A 21,167-nucleotide genomic window follows, 5' to 3' on the forward strand; every position below is an offset into this window, starting at 1 on the left:
CGTCTCAAAAACCATTTGTTGTAACCTCAGTTTTGTCAGTGGTTGGTAAAAGGGTGCTGTTTTTTTTAGTATAAACTAAATCAGTCTCAGTTTTTTGGTCGCTTTTTGAAAAGTAAAGTTTCTCATTATAAGCTGATCAGATAAATGCTGAGAAGTATTGCAAGCTAAAAAGTGTTTATATATTTTAATGCTGTATTTTTATGTGCAAATACAGCATATACAGCATATAAAAAGTAAGATGTAAGGTCTTTAATCTCATACATTCACATTTATATTTTTGATGCAACACTAAATTGTTACTTTAAGATCAAAGCAATTAATTTAAAAAAGATTACAACACGGATTCACTACATACAAAAGTACAAAAAAAAGTACAGCTAATCCAATTGAAGCTGCCTTGCATAGCTTCTACCTCCTACACAGTTTTTTCATGGCTCTTGTGGACTCTGGTAATATTTCACTTGTTGGCATGGAGCGTAGCGCATTTACAATAGTCGACTTGAACAGACACATCTGGAATGTAGCTGTTTTACGCAAATTCTGTCCTTTTCTTTTGCATTCTTCACTCTTTGAGCAGAAAGAAAAAAGCGTGAAGTTTGTTGAACAGCTTGTGACATGCACATATACAAGTTTGCTGTGAATATTCAAAAGAATACAGTACAACTGACATAAATGGACATTTAAAAATTACCCAATATATGTATTATCTCTATATGAGTAATTCAAATGTAATCCTCAAAAGGGAGTAGGAAGAAGTAAAGACTTTTATGGTTATATGAAGTCTGTCTATCTATCTATCTATCTATCTATCTATCTATCTATCTATCTATCTGACCTGTTGTTTTTTCACAAAATGAAATTCTTACTGGTTCATGTAACTTTATGAATGAAGTAACCCCCGTGATATCTGGCATCCTGTAGACATGACCTAACCCAGATACTATACTGGAACAATGCACATGAACAAGTACAGTTAATCCGATTAAAGCTGCCTTACGTACCTTCGGCCTCCTACACTGTTTTTTCCTGGCTCTTGTGGACTCTGGTAATATTTCATTTGCTGGCATATTGCATAGCATATTGTTTACAGTAGCCAACGTGAGTGGGCACATCTGGAATGTGGCTTTTTCCATCCAATTTTCTCATTTGACTTTCTTTCCAGAGAACTCTGCAAAATGTCTCCAAGTTCCAAAGGAGAAGGGTGTTCTTTATGCAGCATGCGTGCAGCTGATCCTGACATTAGATATGAAATAGGCTGGCTGTAGTTGTTTTGTTGGCATGTCCAAAGCAAGGATGTATCATTTTGTTAAATGTGGGGGTTGCCTCAACTCCTCTCTCCTGGAGTCCTCTATATGCCTCCTCCACTTGTTTCTCTGGTGGGAGTGATGAAAACATGAGGAGAGGAGGTGAGAAGAGAACTGAGGATGTATAAACTGAAACAATGAGGAGGGAAAGACAAGGATACGCAGGGAAGACTGGGAAATTTTGCCCCCCCAGAAAATCTCATATCATAATCTACTGGGCCACCCTAGATCCTTTTTTTGTTAACAAATTAATAAGTTCCTCAACCAACATCCTGAAAGGTCAAAAGATTCATTCATCGTCATGTTGTGAGAAGAAAATCAAGAAATTGGGATCCAAAGTGCAGATGCTTCATATTTCTGTTGAAACATGTGATAAAAGATGCAGGAAAAGTTTCTCCTGATATTATTTAACTGTTTATGTAGCTTCGGTCCAGCCGACCCCTGAGCTGTGCCGCTGTCGGATGCTGTAGGAAAAGCTCCACATGGAAACTTTAGGATCTCCTACAAAACCTGCTTATTCTGGTTCTGACTCCCACAGCGAGCAGAAAACGACAAACATGCACCTCACTGACAAATGTGGGTCCCACAGGGGCCTGCAGTGGTGCCATGACGGGGCTCTTTGACTCGTCTGCAGGTTACATAACAGATTCAAGGTCTGATGGAAGGTGGCCAGCACTGAGTTTCCAGAGAGGAAACGACCTTTATGCACACAAGCGAACGTGAAGAATGCATGATCCTTCAAGATATCTGATCTTATCTTATTTTAACATCATTGTTTTACTGATGTTACACTCTTACAATGGTGTTAAACTAGGTTATACTTTTTTATGACCAAAAGGAAATAAAACTTTTGCCGCACTGCAGAAATGTTCAGCACAAGTTGAGCTTTTGATATTACGCTGTTTTTAAAACTTGCAAAAAGGTTTCAAAACAAGCCCAAAGTCCGGGAGGCTCGCAGCTCAGGTGGCATGTTAAAGGTCATGTGTTCCTCTGTGCAGATGTCAATAAAGTTGCGGTCACAATCAGTGTTGGTCAAGTTACTTGAAAAAAGTAATCAGTAATTAATTACTGATTACTTCCCCAAAAAAGTAATCCCATTACTTTACTGATTACTTATTTTCAAAAGTAATTAATTACTTAGTTACTTAGTTACTTTTTAAAAACACGATTTACAACCTGAATAGGTGATAAAGTGATAGATCTTTCAGCCCAATTCTACTTTTTCTGCATAATCATCATACAAAATGTAATCAAATGGAAAAGTCTCTTTTTAAAACTTGTTTTATTAGTTTTAATCTTTTAACTTTATGCATCAAGCAAAAATTTAATTATATGCAACATTCTCTGACTGGAAGAAATTTGTTTAATATTTAAACCTATTTTCTGCACATTCCAGCACATAAATTTTTTTTTTGTGTGTGTTTACACTCGGTCTTTCAAATAGATGCAAGTAAAACACAGCAGAAAATAAATAAAGTCAAAGACTAGCGGTCCTGTTGCTCTATTTTCACCTGTAAAGCAGGAGTGGAGTAGGCGGAGGTTTACCCTGGTGCAGGTGTGCCGCAGCGGTCAGTGGAAGGATACGGCAGTTTCTCTGTGAGTTTCCCATTACGTCGTAGCTACTCGGTGCTTGCTTGAAAGTTTAGGGGTTTTTTCGGTGTAAAAAGAAGTTTTCTTCCCACGCACAATGGACACTAATGTTTTTGTCACTTTTTATGGAATCAAACTCAAAGTAAGGTCAGTACTTCCACGCTTTAAACGCTGCACGCTCATACTCTCTCTGCACTCGATATATTATTCATTGTTGATCTGCACACAGCTGTTGTCATGGACGTCATGCTCTCTTACGTCACTGTCATGAGACATTCTCGCAAAATATCACGGTTTTAGTAACGCAGTAACGCAGCTTTCCTACAGGAAAGTAACGGTAATCTAATGACCGTTTTTGCAATAGTAATCCCTTACTTTACTCGTTACTTGAAAAAAGTAATCAGATTACGCGTTACTGCCCATCTCTGCTCACATGTGAAGTCCTCACTCATGTTAGACCTTTTTAAATCAGTGAGTGACTCTGCAGATGATGTGTTGCTGAAGTTATCTGGTTATTTAAGAGTGAGAAACGGCTTTGAAAACAAACTAATTATGATAATTCTATGTTATTTAAAGTTTATACTGAACAGACAGTACAGGTTAAACTGGGTAATTTGCAGTATTGTGGTATAGTTTGCAGTGATGGAGAATGATGGACGAGTGCAGGGCAGACGGTGGTAGCAGTAGAGATATTATAAAAGAAAGGCATGGCACTGAAAGGAAATCGATGAGAGGATTGTGTAACAGCAAAGCTGGGGTAGAAGCATGATGTCAAGTGAATAAAAGCTTTTATAATCATATCTTGGGGCAAAGTCAGCAACTTTTCTGTTTTTATGATCACTGAAATTACAGCAAATTTAGATAATATTTCAAAGTAGCTGCCAAAAAATACCCAGTGATGGGCATTATGCTGAGCTGCTTGACTTGATCTAAAAGCACCTTTTACAGCCTGTGAAATGTATATACACCTTCACCTCAACTGTTTTAATTCTTAAGGTTTTCTTAAGGTTTGTTACAACTAAAGAAAATGACAATTCAATCAGAATAATATTGCCATTGATTCACCCTAAAGGAAGAAACTGTTTAATGAGCTTTAATGAATGTTTCAGGTAGGAGCAACAACTGGTTATGCTCAAGTTCAATTCACTCCAGCGCCAAGATTTCACTCAGGTAAGCGCCCTCTACATTAGGGCAGGTAAGCCTGCAACTGAGACCATGTTAGAGTGGGTCAGGGAGGTTTTCAGGTAAGTTGGGAAGGGTGGGAACCAAAATACACCCCAGCCTGGTTACCAGTCACACAGAGAGAATGACAACCATTCACAATCACAGGCTCTGTTCTGTGACTTCATACAGCAGGGGTAGGCAACTCCAGGCCTCGAGTGCCAGTGTCCTGCAGGTTTTAGATCGCACCCTGGGTTAACACACCTGGATCAAATGATTAGTTCATTACCAGGCCTCTGGAGAACTTCAAGAAATACTGAGGAGTCATAGGCTGTATCCCAATTCTGCAGCCTTAAAGTACGCAGCATCAACGATCCTCAAGGGCCGCGTACTCAAAGACCGCTAAGGCCGGAAGTGCGAGGCTTGTGAAATGGGACCGTCTAGCCTCCGTTGCGCTGCCCAGGTTGCCTAGCAACCATGATACTAACAGCTGGAAACGTTTCATACAGCTTTGTTTGACAGAAATGAAGGAGAAAATCTTTTGTTCATTTGTTTGTTTCTACATGAGCTCTGATCATTCTCTGATTAAGCTCAGCTATTGAACGGCGTATATTTTAAAGTAAAGGCTTTAAAACCAAGTTAGTACAAACGTCACTAATGTCACATAACTTTACCGACATGTGGCCAACAGTAATGTTTTAATGTTCTTCGTTATTAAACATTTGCACATAAATAAGTGACATAATATTCAGGACTTAGTTTACTATGTTACTCTTCGGTTGTTCGGTTGTTTTTTTTCGGCAAAATTATCCACACCCACTGCCGCGCTGTGCATTCTAGGATATGTTGGGCCACGAAGTCTACACCGCCACGTCCTTAAAATTCAGGGAAATGAAGGACGCGTTTGAGGGCCGCATTTCGAGCAGCCTTCAAATTGGGACAGCCTTCGTCGCGTCGCTGTGACGTAATCGGCCTTAAAATGCGGCCTTTAAGGCTGCAGACGCTGAATTGGGATACAGCCATATAGCCCAAACTACTCCAGTAAAAGTACAGGCCCTGAAATGTACTCAAAGTAAGAAAGTAAATATTAGCTGTTTGGAGAACGTTTCTAATTTTGCGCAAAGTTAACTGAACCTTGGGCTGTGTTAACATCATGATAAAATATTATTAGTAGACAGGAATAAAAACGTTAGTCTAAGTAAAATTTAAAAACAAAAATCTAATTACACTCAGCTTGAATCTAAAGAAAAAGAAGGAAAATAAAAAATATTTTCCATTGTCTCCATTGTAGAGGGTAACTTTTCCTCTAAACAGGAAAATGTGTGCAGTCAGGTGTTGAAGTGGATTCAGCAGGTGGAGGAACACTAATCTGGTTGTAATGGCTCAGTGTGGGGAACAGAATCAAACTCACAATCATTTCTATTGACAGCTCGAGGAGATTTTCTCAGTGTACAGGCTGTGATCAGCTGACCTGCTGCTCTTTGTGGATGTGCACAACTGAATTCAACCAGATGTGAGCAGATGTTTGATGAGTTGTCCTGGCTGATTCCCATCCCCTACACTGACAGTGCAACGTTTATGCTGTCTGTTTTCTAGATGGTATGAAGTTGGTATGAATGTGGAATTCAGTCAGTGGATCTCGGCATCATCAGCTAAAATTCATATGAATCTCTGCTACACTTCATCTGAGCATGAAACTACAGCCACTGTGCACCAGTCACACACAGTTCTTTACTTTAAATCCATCACAGTACACCAAACTAACCTGTTTATCCAGCACAAACCTGCAGAGGATTTTCATGCAGTCTTTAAACAACACAGTTAGTCTACCTCAATATCTCATTTAAAAACACAAGGACTTACATGTAAACTTTAAATGAGCAGTTCCTTCCCTTTAAATCTAAGCTCTCTTCTTCCTCTCCTGCAATGTCTTTCTTATCTTTCTTGATCTCTGAGTGAAGTTAGCTCAGCTACCACACTGTGAGACAAACTGCACACAAACAGTTTGTGTGTTTGCTGATGTTTGTTGAGCTGATAGTAACACTGCATTTGATATTACCTGACACTTAAAAAAAAGGTCACTCCCTTTATGTTCGCTCCTGTACAGTAGAGCGAGCTAGATGCTGAAGTACCAGGAACTTAGAAACACCTGCAGCTGTTCTGGTGTTGTCAAACATGACAAAACCATAGACCAAGATGGCCTTGGATAAATCTGGAGCTGACATTTTTAGCAGAGCTGGAAAGAAAAGCGCACTGAGCATGAGCAAAGGACCAGGGTTTTAATAGTTTTGCAATTTTCATTAGTTTTTATTTTTATTTAGTTTTGACTTCAGATTTTCAATTTTATATCAGTTTTAATTAGTTTTTACCAATTGTTTGCTAGTTTAGTTTAGTTTTTATTTTTTTGAAAATCCTTAGTTTCAGTTTAGTTTTGATTAGTTTCAGTTATAGTTTTAGTCGTGTTTGCAATAATTAAGTGTAACAAAATCCCAGTTTCATCATATCAGTCATTCTGCTCATCCTTGGGTGTGTTGCTATTCCAGCTACCATACTGCACCCTGGACAGGTCGCCAGTCTGTCGCAGGGCTAACACGCAGAGACAGACAACTCACATTCCCACCTATGGGTTCTTTAAATAAATAAATAAAGGCAGATGAACAACCATTGATACCAGGCAACTATAAAATGTATATCTTGGCCCCAATGAGACTATTAACTCTCGCAGCACCGGAGCAGCAACACAGACGACTCGACTAACGTGCTGCCACCTGCTGGCATAATGAGACACAGCAAGAAAAAAATCTGTAAACTAAACTTCATTTTCACCCTTGACTATTGTATGACACGCACACATCAACGAAAACTAAACACATTTTTGCTATAAATTCAGTTAATGTTAGTTAGTTTTGTGAACACTCATTACAGTTTTAGTTAGTTTTCCTTTTTTTGTTTTTATTTTTATTTCCGTTCACGAAAATGTTTTTTCACTTCTAGTTTTCGTTATTTCGTTAGTTTTCGTTAACGATAATAACCTTGCAAAGGACAACTTTAAGTTTGAAGGCTCTGAGTTAAAAAATAGATAAATAAATAAGTACGTTTGTGAGACTCAACAAATGAAAAGATGCTGCAGGAGCACTGAGGCCAGAATTTGATTTAAAAAAGCTTGTAATTTGATAGTGTTGGGTTACTTTTGTTGTAGTAAAGTGGGAGGTTTGCACCGGATGAAGGGACCTTGAATGAGAGAGGCTGTTTGTTTTGGAACACCACACGCTTGATCTGAGTTCACTTTATTGGAACCAGTTTCCTCTTACAACAGGACAATGAGACGAATCACGGCTCCCAACTTTGCAGCAGGCAGTTGGTATTCTATATGTAATGAGGTCGTGGGTAATTAGGTTACCATGGTTACTGGATCTCCCTACTACGATGTGGGAACAGCTCCACTGTATGTTGCGCAAGAAGTGGCCATCGAACCAATCAGCTCTTGGGAGATGGTTTGGCAAGCATCTCAACGAAATGACACATATAACGTAAGGTGTTTGCTTCCTCTTTGCTTCTTCTTTTCTGCTTTATGCTCACCTCGTCTCGTTTTCTCAGGTGTGCAAGGTAGAGTGATCAACGACTCCTCTGCCCATGTTCAAAGCATGCTGGGAAAACTGACCAAGCTGCATCCTCAGATCCCTGCTTCATTGTGGGGATTCATTTTCTTTACTTCTCAGATGGATGTAGCCTGTTTTCTGCTGCTTTATTTGTTGCTTCAGGTACCTCATTTCTTCCACTTTTTTGTTTCTTTTCGACCTTTAGTTTCTTTTACTGTTTAGAGGAAGAAACTTCTTCTAGTAACCAAAACATGGGTGTGGCATCCTCTTTAGATGTTGTATTCACTGAGATGAGTCTTAGACTTTCTGCTTGTGGCTATAAAATAAGGTTTGAGGTATAAGATAAGATAACTCTTTATTTATGTATAAGGTGCCAATAAGAGGGAGAGCTGTGTGCCCAAGATTACCATCTCCATAATCTTCACTCTCACTGGCATCACAAGGATCACTTACATCCTTAAAGGAATTACTTGCATGCATGTTAACCTCATGATTTGAAACTCTGGCCATGTTTAATATGAGTACCACTGTAACGGCATGTATATGACAGAAAATAGGGGGGAAACAAAATAGGTCAAGTTTAGGGTTAAATGGTGTTCGTTATTCGGTTTGTAGGAAGTTCTAGTCCGGTTCGTGTCCTCAGAGAGACACTTGCAGTGGATCTGGTCCAGAATTAGCTAGGTCAGTGGGTTGAGCTGCTGGCAGCTGCTTGTTTCCACTGAGATGAAGCAGCAGTTTACTGGACAGTGCAAACGCAGTACATGCTGGGAGCAACAGTCTGTGTTTCCACGCAGCTTGGCCGCCGTGTATGTAAGCGTTTACTCTGGCAGAATAGCAGTGGAGGAAATCCAGCTCGTTTCCATCAGCACGGAGGGGGAGACGACCTCAAATGTTCCTCTTGATTAAAATATGTGGTCGGACGATCCTGCTGCACCCCCCACGCCCACCACCTCCAGCAGAAGCAGCAGCAGCCCTGAGCCAAGTGATGGAAATAACTCCCATTGTTCAAAGCTCTGTGGGATACCAGCTGGCTGCGTTGCAAAGTCACAGAGTTTAATTCTCACTGTGCAAAGAAAGGAACGCAAATCCCCACAGAGCAATTTATTATTATCCCCCCTTCTAATAATAGGCCCCTCCTAAAACACAGACTTACATCCTCTCTTGGCCTGTTTGAGCTCCAGCTGTGGATGAACCTACATCAGCAGTTTTCTGACTCGAGGAGCAGGCCAACTTTCCTTTGACCAGCAAAGAGTTTATAAGAAATTTCTGGAATTTAGACTCTGACTCTGAATCCTTTTCTCTTAAAAAGGGGGGAAATTTGGTGTCCTTTAAGCACATTCATGATGAATTTAAATCACTTCTGGGCAGTGTTGGGGAATAACGGAATACATGTACCGCCGTTACGTATTTAAAATACAAAATATGAGTAACTGTATTCCGTTACAGTTACCGTTTAAAAAGGTGGTATTTAGAATACAGTTACTTTGTTGAAATAAATGGATTACACGGCGGTACTTCCCTGTTTCATATTGTGGCGGGTCAGGACTGTTTGGGTTTTGTTTGACAGCTACGTTCTGTTGTTCCAGGCAGCAGTGTTACGGTCGTCATGGTTACAGGGTAACGCGCTCTCTCTGCGACTGTGTGTTTCCTGGGTGAGAGAGGCCTTTTTGTTGTTGTTGTTGTTGTTGTGCTAAGCTAACAGGCAGAATGCTACAGGTATAGCTCTAAAGAATGTAGCATCATGGGCAGTGTAGTCCGTGCTGCAGGGAGAATGGACTGCCATACACGTTATGTGTCTGTGAGCGAGGGAGGGAGAAAAAGGAAAAGTACGAGCTGTCATCGAGCAAAAACGGGAGCTGGAAGCATGTAAATATAATAATAACCACTGCAGCCAAGAAGAGTGCCTGACGAGCCCAGTTGTAAGTAAGCTATTAAGACTCGACTGTACACCGTGTTCGTGTTTTCCTCTGAAACAATAAGTTCTGTTGGAGCAGCCTTTCAACGCCTCTCTCTGTCTCTCACTAGCAAAGTGACCCAGACAACAAAGTAAAGCTAGTTTTTGACAATGAGCTCAACACGGAACCCGACGTATTAGCCAGAGGTCCCTTTACCTTCAGTAACAGTAATAAATCACAGCAATAGTACATTCATGTAGTTGTAAACAGCATGATAATATATTAAGTAATCCAAAGTATTCAGAATACGTTACTCTCATTGAGTAACGTAACGGAATACGTTACAGAATACATTTTGGGGCATGTAATCTGTAATCTGTAATGGAATACATTTTAAAGGTAACCTTCCCAACACTGCTTCTGGGATCTGAAAAGTAAAGCCAATGCAGAAAAGCCTTAAACCTGCAGAATGAAGTCTGGAGAGGCACGTTTGTTTATCTATCAACTTTCCTGCTCTGCGGGCTTAATTGCAACTTCTAAGCCTTATTTAATACAACATGGTGTTTATTTTGCAACTTACTATTCCTGTTAGAGTCCAAATGGACAATAAAGCAGAGTGTTATACCAGATGGGCCTTCCCTACTACCAACTACCATGTGAGCATGCAGTGTCATCATATCCAGTTACAAACTAGTAAGATGGTGATTGTGAAAACACTCTCAGCAGAAGTCTACTAACCACTGACTAACATCATGATGTCTATGAGCATATGTGCTAATCAGCATATGCTCCTGATGTCTTTACTGAAAGAGAAATGAAGCAGAAACACATCTGTCACAGACAGTGAGCTGAAAAAGGCAAGAAGAGGGAAATGATTAGCGGCGTTGAGACTCGGATGATCTGATATCCTCGTGTTGGCGTTGTTCCCACATCATCATAATTAATGTTGTTCCAGGTTCAACATTGCAAGTGACCAATCACCTTCTTGTGACGTCATACTTCTGCGACTTCGAAATACCCGCCTTCGAGTATTTCGAAATACAAGTGAAGAAAATTTGTTTTCTTCACTTGTGCCCGCCTCTGTCTGTCAATCCAGCGCGCCTACTTCACTTGTGAGAAACCGCCGCCTGTCCGCCGAATTTGAAGTCCTTTTAGGATACTTTTCTTTAATAAACGGTAAGCATTATACATACATGTTCCTCACTTGGCTTGCTGTTTGTTAGCTAGTGATAGGCTACTTGACGACAGCATTAGCTAACCAGTGTTCTCTAGACCAGCGTTCCCCAACTTTTTGGGTGTTTCGTGGCCCGGGGGTTGGGTCAGGCAAAATTGCAGTAGCTTCCCTGATCATTTTACAAACATAAGTGAAGAGAATTTGAACTAAAAGGCCTAGACTAATGGTTGTGTTGAATCTATGAATCAAACTATCACCTGGAAACATAATTATCTGGTCCATAGCTGTGAAACTGGACATGAGTTCTTGATTCTATGGAGATTAACAGTAATCCAGAAATTTACAAATTTGTCCCTGTGACATCGTGTAAATGTTTCCAGCCACATTGTCGTATCAAGTGACAATGTGGCTGGAAATTGTGCATTTGCTGCAACATATACACAATTACACCATGTAAACAAAAACATTTAACTTTGTTTGTGTGTGTGTGTGTCTCTGCTCTTTTGGTGTTTGCACTTTTTCTTTTTTAGGGCCGTGAAGCCAAACTGGCCAAAACTAAAGTAACAGTGTTTAGTGTTCTGAGTGAAGAGGGGGCTGGGGAGCTAGCCCTCGGGTTTGCCGGAAGATTGGCCTGCGATGTCACAAGAGACACGGTCTGTAAAGGCATCGACCATTCAAGTGCTGATATGACAAAGTAAGTTAGTAAAATAATGTCTGTGAAGGTTCTCAGTCATCCAGGTCATCGTAGTCAAAGGAGCTTGCAAAGAAAAGCGTCTGGACTTCTTTAAGTTACTTGAAGACGTTTCACCTTCATCCGAGAAGCTTCTTCAGTTCTAAGGTCAAATGGTGGAGAGTCCCAGATATAAACCTAGTGGGAGTTTCCCCCCACAGAGGGACAAAGGACCCCCTGATGATCCTCTAATCGCCTGAGCCAAGGTGTGAAACTGGGTGTGGGTCCCAATCAGCCAGAGGTTCGGGTGAGTTCATTGTGAAACCTGGCCCCACCTTATCATGCGAATTCCTGAGGTCAGATGGCCCAGGATGTGAGTGGGCGTTAAAGCGTCTGGGGAGGGAACTCAAAACTGGATTATAGATGGCAGAGAGTTGGTGTCATAAACCAAGACTCAGCAGTCCATCTGCATCTAAAGGTCAAAGGTCACTCTTTCGAGGATGCCAATGTTCACATTTTGGACAGAGAGGACAGATGGTTTGAAAGAGGAGTGAAAGAAGCATCTATGTCCACTGTGAGCGACCATCGTTGAACAGAGGCGGTGGTTTACGACACCAACTCTCTGCCATCTATAATGTACATCATTGCATCATGGATGCAGTCCCTTTGAAATGTCTACACAAAAGTCTACTTGTGCATATACTTTGCTTTAACTCTTCTCTTTTTTGTTTTGTATTCCAAAAGGTTTTCATTTTCTCCAGAGGATGTCTCCCTTTCAGTGGTCATCGACTGTTCACGTTCATTTTCAGACTGTTGGAATGTCGATGCTGGCCGAACGTTTCTTGCTAGAATGCAACGGCCTAATTTTGCGTGCATTATCTGTCGTCTTTATTTCGTACTGGCATATATTTTTGCCTACTTCTTGTTTTGTTTTTAAGACATTTGTAAGCAGTTCATCTATCATTGCAGTAATGCCCTCTGGAATGAATGCCCACTGTTTAACTGTGTCTAAAACAGCATTTAGTTTTCCAACCGCATCTTCTGCGCATTTTTTGTCTGTGCTTTCAACTACAGGAGTGTCGAAGTTGATGAAGGACTTTTCAGAGTTTTTCATTTGTTTAAAATGGCTAAAAGCCACTTACAGGCACACTCTGTTGCAGTGCCTGCATGTGAGTCTGTGTCTTTAGTTCAGTCTATGTTATGTTTCCTGTTTTACTTTGAAAGTCCGTGTCTCATGTATATGCATCTGGTTTTGCTTCCTTTGTCTCGTTAGGCCTGATTTGCCCCAGCTGTGATTCCCTCCTGTTACCCATTCCCTGATTGCTCCCCCTGTGTATTTAAGCCCTGTGTTTCTCTGCGTCTGTGTCGTGGTCTACCCTCATTTATGCTGTGTGTTCTGGCTGCCCGCTCATCCCTAACCTGACAGAAGACCATGACCAGAACATGGACCCCGCAGACTCTTCAGCTTTTGAATTCAACGCTGAGATGGAGCGGATGATTAAGCTTCTTGACCGCATTGCTCAGGCCAATGATTTGAGGACCATGGCAGTTGGGCTAAGCGCCGTAGATGCTATCATTCGGAGCAACCCTCGGCTTACTCAGCTTTCTATGGACACTGTGCTGGGCAGCTCCATAGCTGCCTGGAGGGAGCAAGTCAGGGCTGGCGAGCTTGCTCTCTCTACCTGCCACCTCCTCGAGTGGTAACGTGTTTGTTAATTCTCCGCGGTGTGCATTACGGCCAACCTATGTCTTGGATTTTGTTTGCTTGCCTGTTGTCCTGTATCCTCAGCCGGATCCATCACCTGCTTACCTGTCAGCTGTTTGTGAAGCCGCATTTCCGGGATCACTACGGAGATCAATTACAGCGTTTCTCCCACATCCCGAGAATCCGAGCCCGTACAGCCAGTGTGACAAGTGAGCTCTCCAACTCTCCCCATGTTTATTGCTGTTTCTTACCGGTGGTTTGGCATCTCCCCCTAAAGTTTTGTTTTTCTTTTTCTCATAGATCCACCCTGCGTGCGCGGGTAACCCCTTTCCCTCCGAATGCGTGTCAGCCTCCTCCCCTGGTTTCCCTCGGTTTATTCATCAGTGTTATCTCATCCCGTGTAAATAAGTTTGACACAGCAAATAAAGAGCACTCCCTGCATTTTCTGTGTATTCTGCCATAGAGTCCGTTCACTCAGCATAACAAAAACACAGATTTCCAAACAAACTTGGCATTTTTATCACTTTCAAGTCCTCACAGTGTACAAAGTAATGACTTTCTTTCACTGCAATTCTTGCCAAGGTAGATGTCTGTTTGGATAGATGTCATTGTCAACTTCTGCTAATTTTGCAAGTAACACTAGATACTTGCAAAGAAATCTTCGTAAGCCATATGTACAGTTGCAGTAGGACTCAACAGGGCAGACATCATACACTGTCTTCTCTTGACTCAGACGGGACTTGATATGCATTAACTCCATGGCTGTTCTTGACTGTAATTTTAAGAGCCCAACCACTTTCCATCAGTCTTGAAGCGGAGTCTGAAAGTTGAGACAAGGTGTCAGTAAACCTGTTTTTCATGCGGCCCACATCTTGCAGGCTTTTTATGACTGAGGAGTAGTCGTCGGCCTTCCCTAGGAGCACTTCAATTCGATCATCCAGACGCCTATTCTTGTAGCCAGATAAAAACTGGTATTTCAGGCGGTGGAAAAATCTGAAAAGTTATTTGAAATGATTAGTAACTGTAATTGAAGGAATTTAAAGTTTAAATCAAGACTGTATTATTTTTTTAAAAAAAAATTGGAATACCTAATGCACACGTCTTTTATAAAGGAATGCTCTGTGCCGGTTTAGCTGGTTTAGGCAAATCCTAATAGGCCTAATAGTCTAGGCCTTTTAGTTCAAATTCTCTTCACTTATGTTTGTAAAATGATCAGTGAAGCTACTGCAATTTTGCCTGACATTGTTATGACAGCTATATTCACCTGTACATTTATTATATATCCTAATATATTGATGGGAGAGCTATATTCACCTGTACTTTCATAATAAATCATAATACATTGACACAATTTTCTGTCTGGACAACACTGGTTCGCAAATAGCCTATCACTAGCAAACAAACAGCTATCCAAGGAAAACGTATGTATTATGCTTACCGTTTATTAAAGAAAAGTATCTTGAGAGGAATTGAAATTGCTGGATCGGCGGACAAAAGGCGGTTTCTCGAAGAACATTTGTTTTTTTTAAGGCGGGTATTTTTCGAAGTCGCAAAAGTATGATGTCACAAGAAGGTGATTGGTTACTTGTAATGTGGACCCTGGAACAACATTTATTATGATGATGTGGGAACAACACCGACACGAGGATATCAGATTGTGCTTGAGAGTCTGCCACGAGGTGACCTGTGCAGTGTCTGACCTCCAGTTTGATTGCTGCACAGGTGGGTTTGCAAGCAGCACATACAGTATCTAGGGGGAACAGAAGTACAATACTGTGTCAGCACTGGCAGCAAACTGTGTTAAATAATCAGCACATCTATAAATATTATAAAGAGAGGGAGGAGTTGCTGAGAGCCAGGCAGAGGAGCCATGGGGTAAAATATGGAGCGTAAAAGAGACAAAGTGAAGCCTGAGGTCAGGACCGTGTGAGCTCAGCCTCTGTGGATAAGCTGGTTTGTTAGGTTGCACTCATACTGGGGAACTCACGTATGGATGTGTTACACGTTTCACTCCTAGCAGAGAGGAAAAAAATCCAGTGAAGACGACTCTCTTGTTTCTCTCGGATTAATGAAATGTCCAACTGGAGACAGTTTTTTTCTCAGTTCTCAAAAAAGCTTTTTGTGTTAAACATATGTTGGAAAATTGGGTCATCTTCCAATCGGTGCGTGTTCTTTGCAACATAAAGGTTGACCCTGACTTCTTGACTGTATCCCTACTTGTGGCTGTCCTACAGTCTCCTCCTGCTTCCAGTCTTTGTTCTAAGTTATGCTAAAAATGCCGCGGCCCCTGTGAGAGTGTGGAAGCAGACAGGAGGAGTTAATTGTTCTTATAAAAAGAAATGACTCTGAGACGGCCGCAAGTATGGGACTGACTGAAACTGAGGACTTATTAATGAGATGTGACAGTTTAATGAGCCGTCCATGAGGGTCGCTCAGTTCATCTCTAACAAAGAGTCGGAGTCATTTCTTTTTCTTCATGTGCCGGCACTATACTCTTGGCTCAGGGTGAATATAGGACAGCGTGAGCTCATTTGCTCTTATTGAACTCATTGCATCACCTGCTGCTATCCTCAGAAACATTAACTGTAAAAGAGATGATTCAGAGGACATGTACAGGACAGGTTCACCCTGCTGACACATTAACCACCGAAACCATTATTTATTATTGGATTATCATCGAGCGATGATTGTTTTCTTCTTAAAGCTGCTCAGTCAGGCTAACATAGGCGTGCGGACGAGCACGTCAGCGTGTTTTTCCTGACATCTAAATGTAGAAAAAGGACACTGTAGTGCAGAAGAAAAGCAGCAGGTGTTTTGGAAGCAGCCTGTGTCCTCACGCTGAGTCCTCAGCGCCGGTTCGGGTTACACTCAGATGAAACTGTGGCTGTGCAACACGTTCTTTCTGAATCAGCTCTGATTTCTGAAGTTCTTGACCTTTGACCTTTCAGTTCGTACTGCCAAGAGTTGCATGCTTTTTTTTTGTCTCTTGTCCATTTCTCAGTCCAGCAGGAAACAGTGTGACATGAAAGAGAGAAATCTGTGTTGCTGGGATTCAAAGTAACACAGAGCTTATGTGTTATTTCTAAAATAAAATAGAATAAATAAACAATCAAAAGAGCTTCTGTAAAAATGTTAAAGAAGCAAATAACTTTTATTTTGAAAATCTGGCATAGCATTTCTTAGCAACAGCACTGGTTTATTTTTATCCCAAAGTAAAACAACCGGTGTTTTTTACTTTTGGGGAGGGGTTGTAAATACACCAGATCAGCTGCAGGTGTCTGTAAGTTCCTGGTACTTCAGCATCAAGCTAGCTCAACAGAAGAGGAGCGAACATGAAGGGAGTGACTTTATTTTTTAAGTCTCAGGTAATTTCAAATGCAGCGTTGCTATCAGCTCAACAAACATCAGCAAACACACAAGCTGTGTGCAGTTTGTCGCCCAGTGTGTTGCTAGCTAAAGGTCCAGCTGCTGTATTTCACAGGGAGAGAAAAGAGACAGAGCTAACTTCACTCAGAGATGGAGAAAGATAAGAAAGACAAGAGAGGAAGAAGAGAGCTTAGATTTAAAGGGAAGGAACTGCTCATTTAAAGTTTACATGTAAGTCTGCATGTTTTAAAATCAGATATTGGGTCTGTCTGGATTTAAAGTAAAGGAACGGCGTGAATGATGCTTAGATCCACTGACTGAATTCCACATTCATACCAACTTCATACCATCTCGAAAACAGACAGCATAAACGTTGCACTGTCAGTGTAGGGGATGGAAATCAGCCAGGACAACCCATCAAACATCTGCTCACATCTGGTTGAATTCAGTTGTGCACATCCACAAAGAGCAGCAGGTCAGCTGATCACAGCCTGTACACTAAGACAATCTCCTCGAGCTATCAATAGAAATGATTGTGAGTTTGATTCTGTTCCCCACACTGAGCCATTACAACCAGTTTAGTGTTCCCCCACCTGCTGAATCCACTTTAACACCTGACTGTACACATTTTCCTGTTTAGAGGAAAAGTTACCCTCTACAATGGAGACAATGGAAAATATTTTTTATTTTCCTTCTTTTTCTGTAGATTCAAGCTGAGTGTAATTAGAATAAAAGATGTTAGACTAACGTTTTTATTCCTGTCTACTGATAATATTTTATCATTATGAAATGTTATCAAATGTTATCAAATGTTAACACAGCCCAAGGTTCAGTTAGCTTGCGCAAAAATAGAAACGTCCTCCAAACAGCTAATATTTACTTTCTTACTCTGAGTACATTTCAGGGCCTGTACTTTTACTGGAGTAGTTTGGAACAGTAGTATGTTACTTCTATTTAAGTACAGAATCTTTGTACTTTTGCCAGCTCTGATTTAAAAAAAGTCATAAGGCAATATTTTAACAAGACTGTGTATTGGTTGTAGCCGTTGTTAGCGATCGGTATCTGCAACACGAGTCTTTACGTGTGTAGCAAGATGCAGAGTCTGCCGTTCCAGTGTGTCTAAATGTGAAGTTAGAGAAACTGCCTTGAAGTGTAAGTGCTTGTAGGCATTTTGCAATGACTTGGTGGTTTCGGCTTGGCGATAATTTGTTCTTTTGTTTGTTTGTATGTAGCCAGAGCCACTGCCATATGTTTTTGTGCAAATTTTTTCATTGGGTATTTTGTGTTTCTTTCCGGTTTGAATCTTATCTCTATGCCATTAAATCGCTGCATGAACCCCTGCTATTGTGTCCTATGTAGCAACTATTTTGCCGGGCTACATAAATGTGCTTAAGTGTAAAACTGGGTCTCTAACACACCGTTTGTACCATTCTGAGAAGGAAGCCCCACACACTGTTGTATACGATATTACATTTTTTGGTAGGATCCATCACTCAGTTGCCTTTTTTTCCCCTTATGATATTATACAATTTCCTAACAGAAGCATTTTTGCTGGGTCTTTTGAAACTATAGCAGAAGCCACCAAAGCTGCTGCTCCTTACTCTTAACTACCCAAACAGTATTTGGGTATTTTTGTGCTGTGCGATACTGATTCATCATGGCAGAGTCTTACTGACTTTATTAACCCTGATACCTTGTCTATTCTCATACATCCGGTGAGCAAAAGGAAGGAAAATGTGAGACCTGAGGGACTCAAACAAACAGCAATGTTGTGGTTTCCTCAGGAAGGAGGTCAGTCCAGTTCAGACCAGCTCTGGTGAACTGCAGACTACAATTACAGGATCAAAGAGCTGGTGGGAAATGTAATCCAACATTCCTGATTAATCAGGGGCTCCATCAAAACTGAAAGACTTCAAGTATAAACTGATAAAAGAGATGAACGTCTAAAAACCCAAGATGTGTAATTTAGCAATTGACCGTGTGAAAGAATACACTGCTAGTTCCAGATGTTCAATGAGCCACCAACTGGTGAACTAATAGTGAATATCAACCAGTCATTGGTTACTGTTTACTCCTGTGAGGAGGTGGATTTCTTGTTCTGGTCAGAGTGATGGGACAAATATCTGGGGCAGAGGTCTCCGCTGCGTCTGGAGGGCATCACATAACCACACCACCTCCCTGTCTGCTAGTACCCAAGGCTGTCTGCTGGAGGTCAGACTGGAGTAAGCACAACAACATGTTCGCCCTCACGTTTTCACCCGAAATTACACGCATTACAAAATACTTCTAACATAGGTCTGAGATATTTTTTATCCAACGCTGCTGCTGCTTTTTAACTTCTTTTAGCTCCTAGTTTTGGTTTTGTGGCACATTTCCCATCAGAGCTCCAGTTGTGGCCCTACTAATATTAATGCCCAAGATTCGTCTGTTCTCTGGCTCATATCAGTTTCTGCTGGTGCTACATAAGCTTTACAACTTTTGGAGAGAAAAACAGAAAAATAATGATGACAACAAAAGCTTTGTGCGTAACTGGAGTCCAGGCCCGGCCCCTCAGGCAGATACCTACTGCGCTTCATAATCCAGTCCTGGCTAAGATTAAAGGAGGTTTCATGAACCTGATTTAATTTGTTTTTTGCTGTCCTGTCATCTTTTCAGAGTGTTAGGAACACTATGCAGGTTTCACAAAAGCAGTTGTGCACAACAGATAAAAGAAAACTCTTTACTTAATTCCTCTAACAGCTTTAGCGGCTGTTTTCCGAAATCAGAAACATTAAATTAAACCCCATAATTGTCCTCAGCTGTTTATGTCTCATGTTTGCAGCCAAAAGGCCATAAGTTTCTGACAGTATTACGACTGAATCAAACTCTGTTAACAAAGTTTCCCAGAAGAATCTTTAAAAAGGAATACTCCAGAACCAGAACCAGAAGCTCTCCGGGAGGTTTGTCTCGTATGCTGGTAACATTAATTTGAACCTGACAGCAGGAATTCTGAGTTCTCATCCATTCACACTGAGTCAGTGTAACAAAATAGCATTCACCGCTTTTTCTCTCTAATTTCAACATAATCTTCTAATCTTTATAAACCAATATCGTAGGGGTGCAACAATACTCGTATCGATATTGAACCGTTTGATACGGTGCTTTCGGTTCGGTATGCATATGTATCGACCAATACAAAATTTTTAATTTATTTTATCATCTTTCCTTGACGATGCTGTTTGTATTGAGCGCTCAGTGGATCTGCGCTCGACAGTGCAGCCTAGGCGGAGTAGTCGAACGCAGATTCACTGAGCGCAGGGCAAGCTAGCGAGACAGAAGCTAAGCTCTCCTTGCAACATGGCAAATTGAACCTCCCCCACCCTCATTCAGATCTGGCCTTTGGAACTATTTTGGTTTTCATGTGACGTATGACCCTGAAGGTAAGCGCGTCATGGACTAAAGTAAAACAGTATGTCGGATGTGCCACGCAATGCTCAATTACATTGGTGGGAACTAGTGCGTTAGCGCAGTTAGCTTGTTAACGTGTTGGCTGTCCAGCCCCACGCACGGGGCGATCCGCGGTAGCTTGTTAACGGAGATTTGCCGTGTTGTGGCGTTAACGTCATTTCAGATTAACGCTGACAGCACTAGTGGGAACACAACAAATATGACTGTACATTTACTCCGACATCATCCTAGTGCAAAGACAAGTGGAAGCAGACAAAAACAACAAGCATACATGCTACAAACTTTACCCGAGTCATTTAGACAGCCGTTAGCACATGATTCTCCTTATGGGGACCTGATATGTTTAATATGCTGCTGAGAATATAGCCCAGAAGAAGCGTATAGTATAGCTTTTATTTTGGAAAGAGACATTTCTCTGTAATAAACTCTCTTTTCCAAAGATGAGTGATTTCTCCATCAGATAGATTAATTTATATATTTCTAATTTTAATAAATGACAAATTAAAAAGGCACGAACATTTTTTTTGTATCGAAAAAATATCGAACTGTGACACCAAAGTATCGAACCGAACCGTGAATTTTGTGTATCGTTGCACCCCTACAATATCGCCGTCTTAACCAAAGTAAATCAAACTGAAGAAATTAGCAGTCACATTTTGCTTTATTTCTTACAGATTTTACCTTTTTGTGCATTTTTCTTTTTATCTGATACCTTTGTCTTTTTCCTCTTTTTCCTAGTGTCCTTATATATATAACTTAGGAAGTACATTTTTAAATTTACATTCCTTTAATTTCATGTCAGGGATGGCCACCTTACACATTTGAGTTGATTTGGTTCTGAGATCTGGTTTGGATCGTTGAGCTGTGGTAAAAACTTGGCTTTTTTTAAATGATTTCTGGACTGAGTGTGGGACATCTGCATCCAGACTTGTTATATTTCCTGGAATCCTTTCTTCCCTTTTTTCCAGCAGTTGGTTGCCACATTCAGTACTCAGTATTGTTGTGACTGTTGTGCTGAACATGTTTTTCCTCTTTTCTCCAAATGTCATGTACCATCAATTATTGTGAATGCAGAACCACCGCTCCTCTCTCAGCAGCTTATCATATGATTTCTTTACATCCACAAAGACACAGTGAAGCTCCTTCGTCCTTTACATTAACACACTCAAAGCAAACAACACATCTGTAGTACTGTTTCTCAGCATGAAGCCATACTCCACCTCACTGATCACCAACTCTCTTCTTAACTAAACTTC

General features: G+C 40.9%; 1 protein-coding gene and 2 long non-coding RNA genes across 3 annotated transcripts in view; 2 read left to right on the plus strand and 1 right to left on the minus strand.

Moving 5' to 3' along the window:
* The window catches only part of LOC146526206 (uncharacterized), a 372,953-nt gene that overhangs the window by 157,715 nt on the left and 194,071 nt on the right, over nucleotides 1-21,167 (plus strand). The gene's annotated exons all lie outside the window — the stretch shown is intronic.
* LOC146526215 (uncharacterized) overlaps nucleotides 8,027-21,167 on the plus strand; it is a 49,557-nt gene continuing 36,416 nt past the window's right edge. Inside the window, exon 1 of the long non-coding RNA XR_014869336.1 lies at nucleotides 8,027-10,725. This is a non-coding gene — a long non-coding RNA (uncharacterized LOC146526215). The remainder of the gene's footprint in view (nucleotides 10,726-21,167) is intronic.
* LOC146526216 (uncharacterized) lies at nucleotides 12,527-14,096 on the minus strand (the record flags this gene model as incomplete). The annotated part of the gene is given in 3 exon segments (XM_085160219.1): nucleotides 12,527-13,690; nucleotides 13,692-13,814; nucleotides 13,816-14,096. Coding segments are annotated over 3 exon segments (462 nt in total), but the record flags the coding sequence as incomplete, so codon positions are not given.

Source organism: Neolamprologus multifasciatus, chromosome 1, assembly GCF_963576455.1.
Source record: "Neolamprologus multifasciatus chromosome 1, fNeoMul1.2, whole genome shotgun sequence".
NCBI classification, from domain to species: Eukaryota; Metazoa; Chordata; class Actinopteri; order Cichliformes; family Cichlidae; genus Neolamprologus; species Neolamprologus multifasciatus.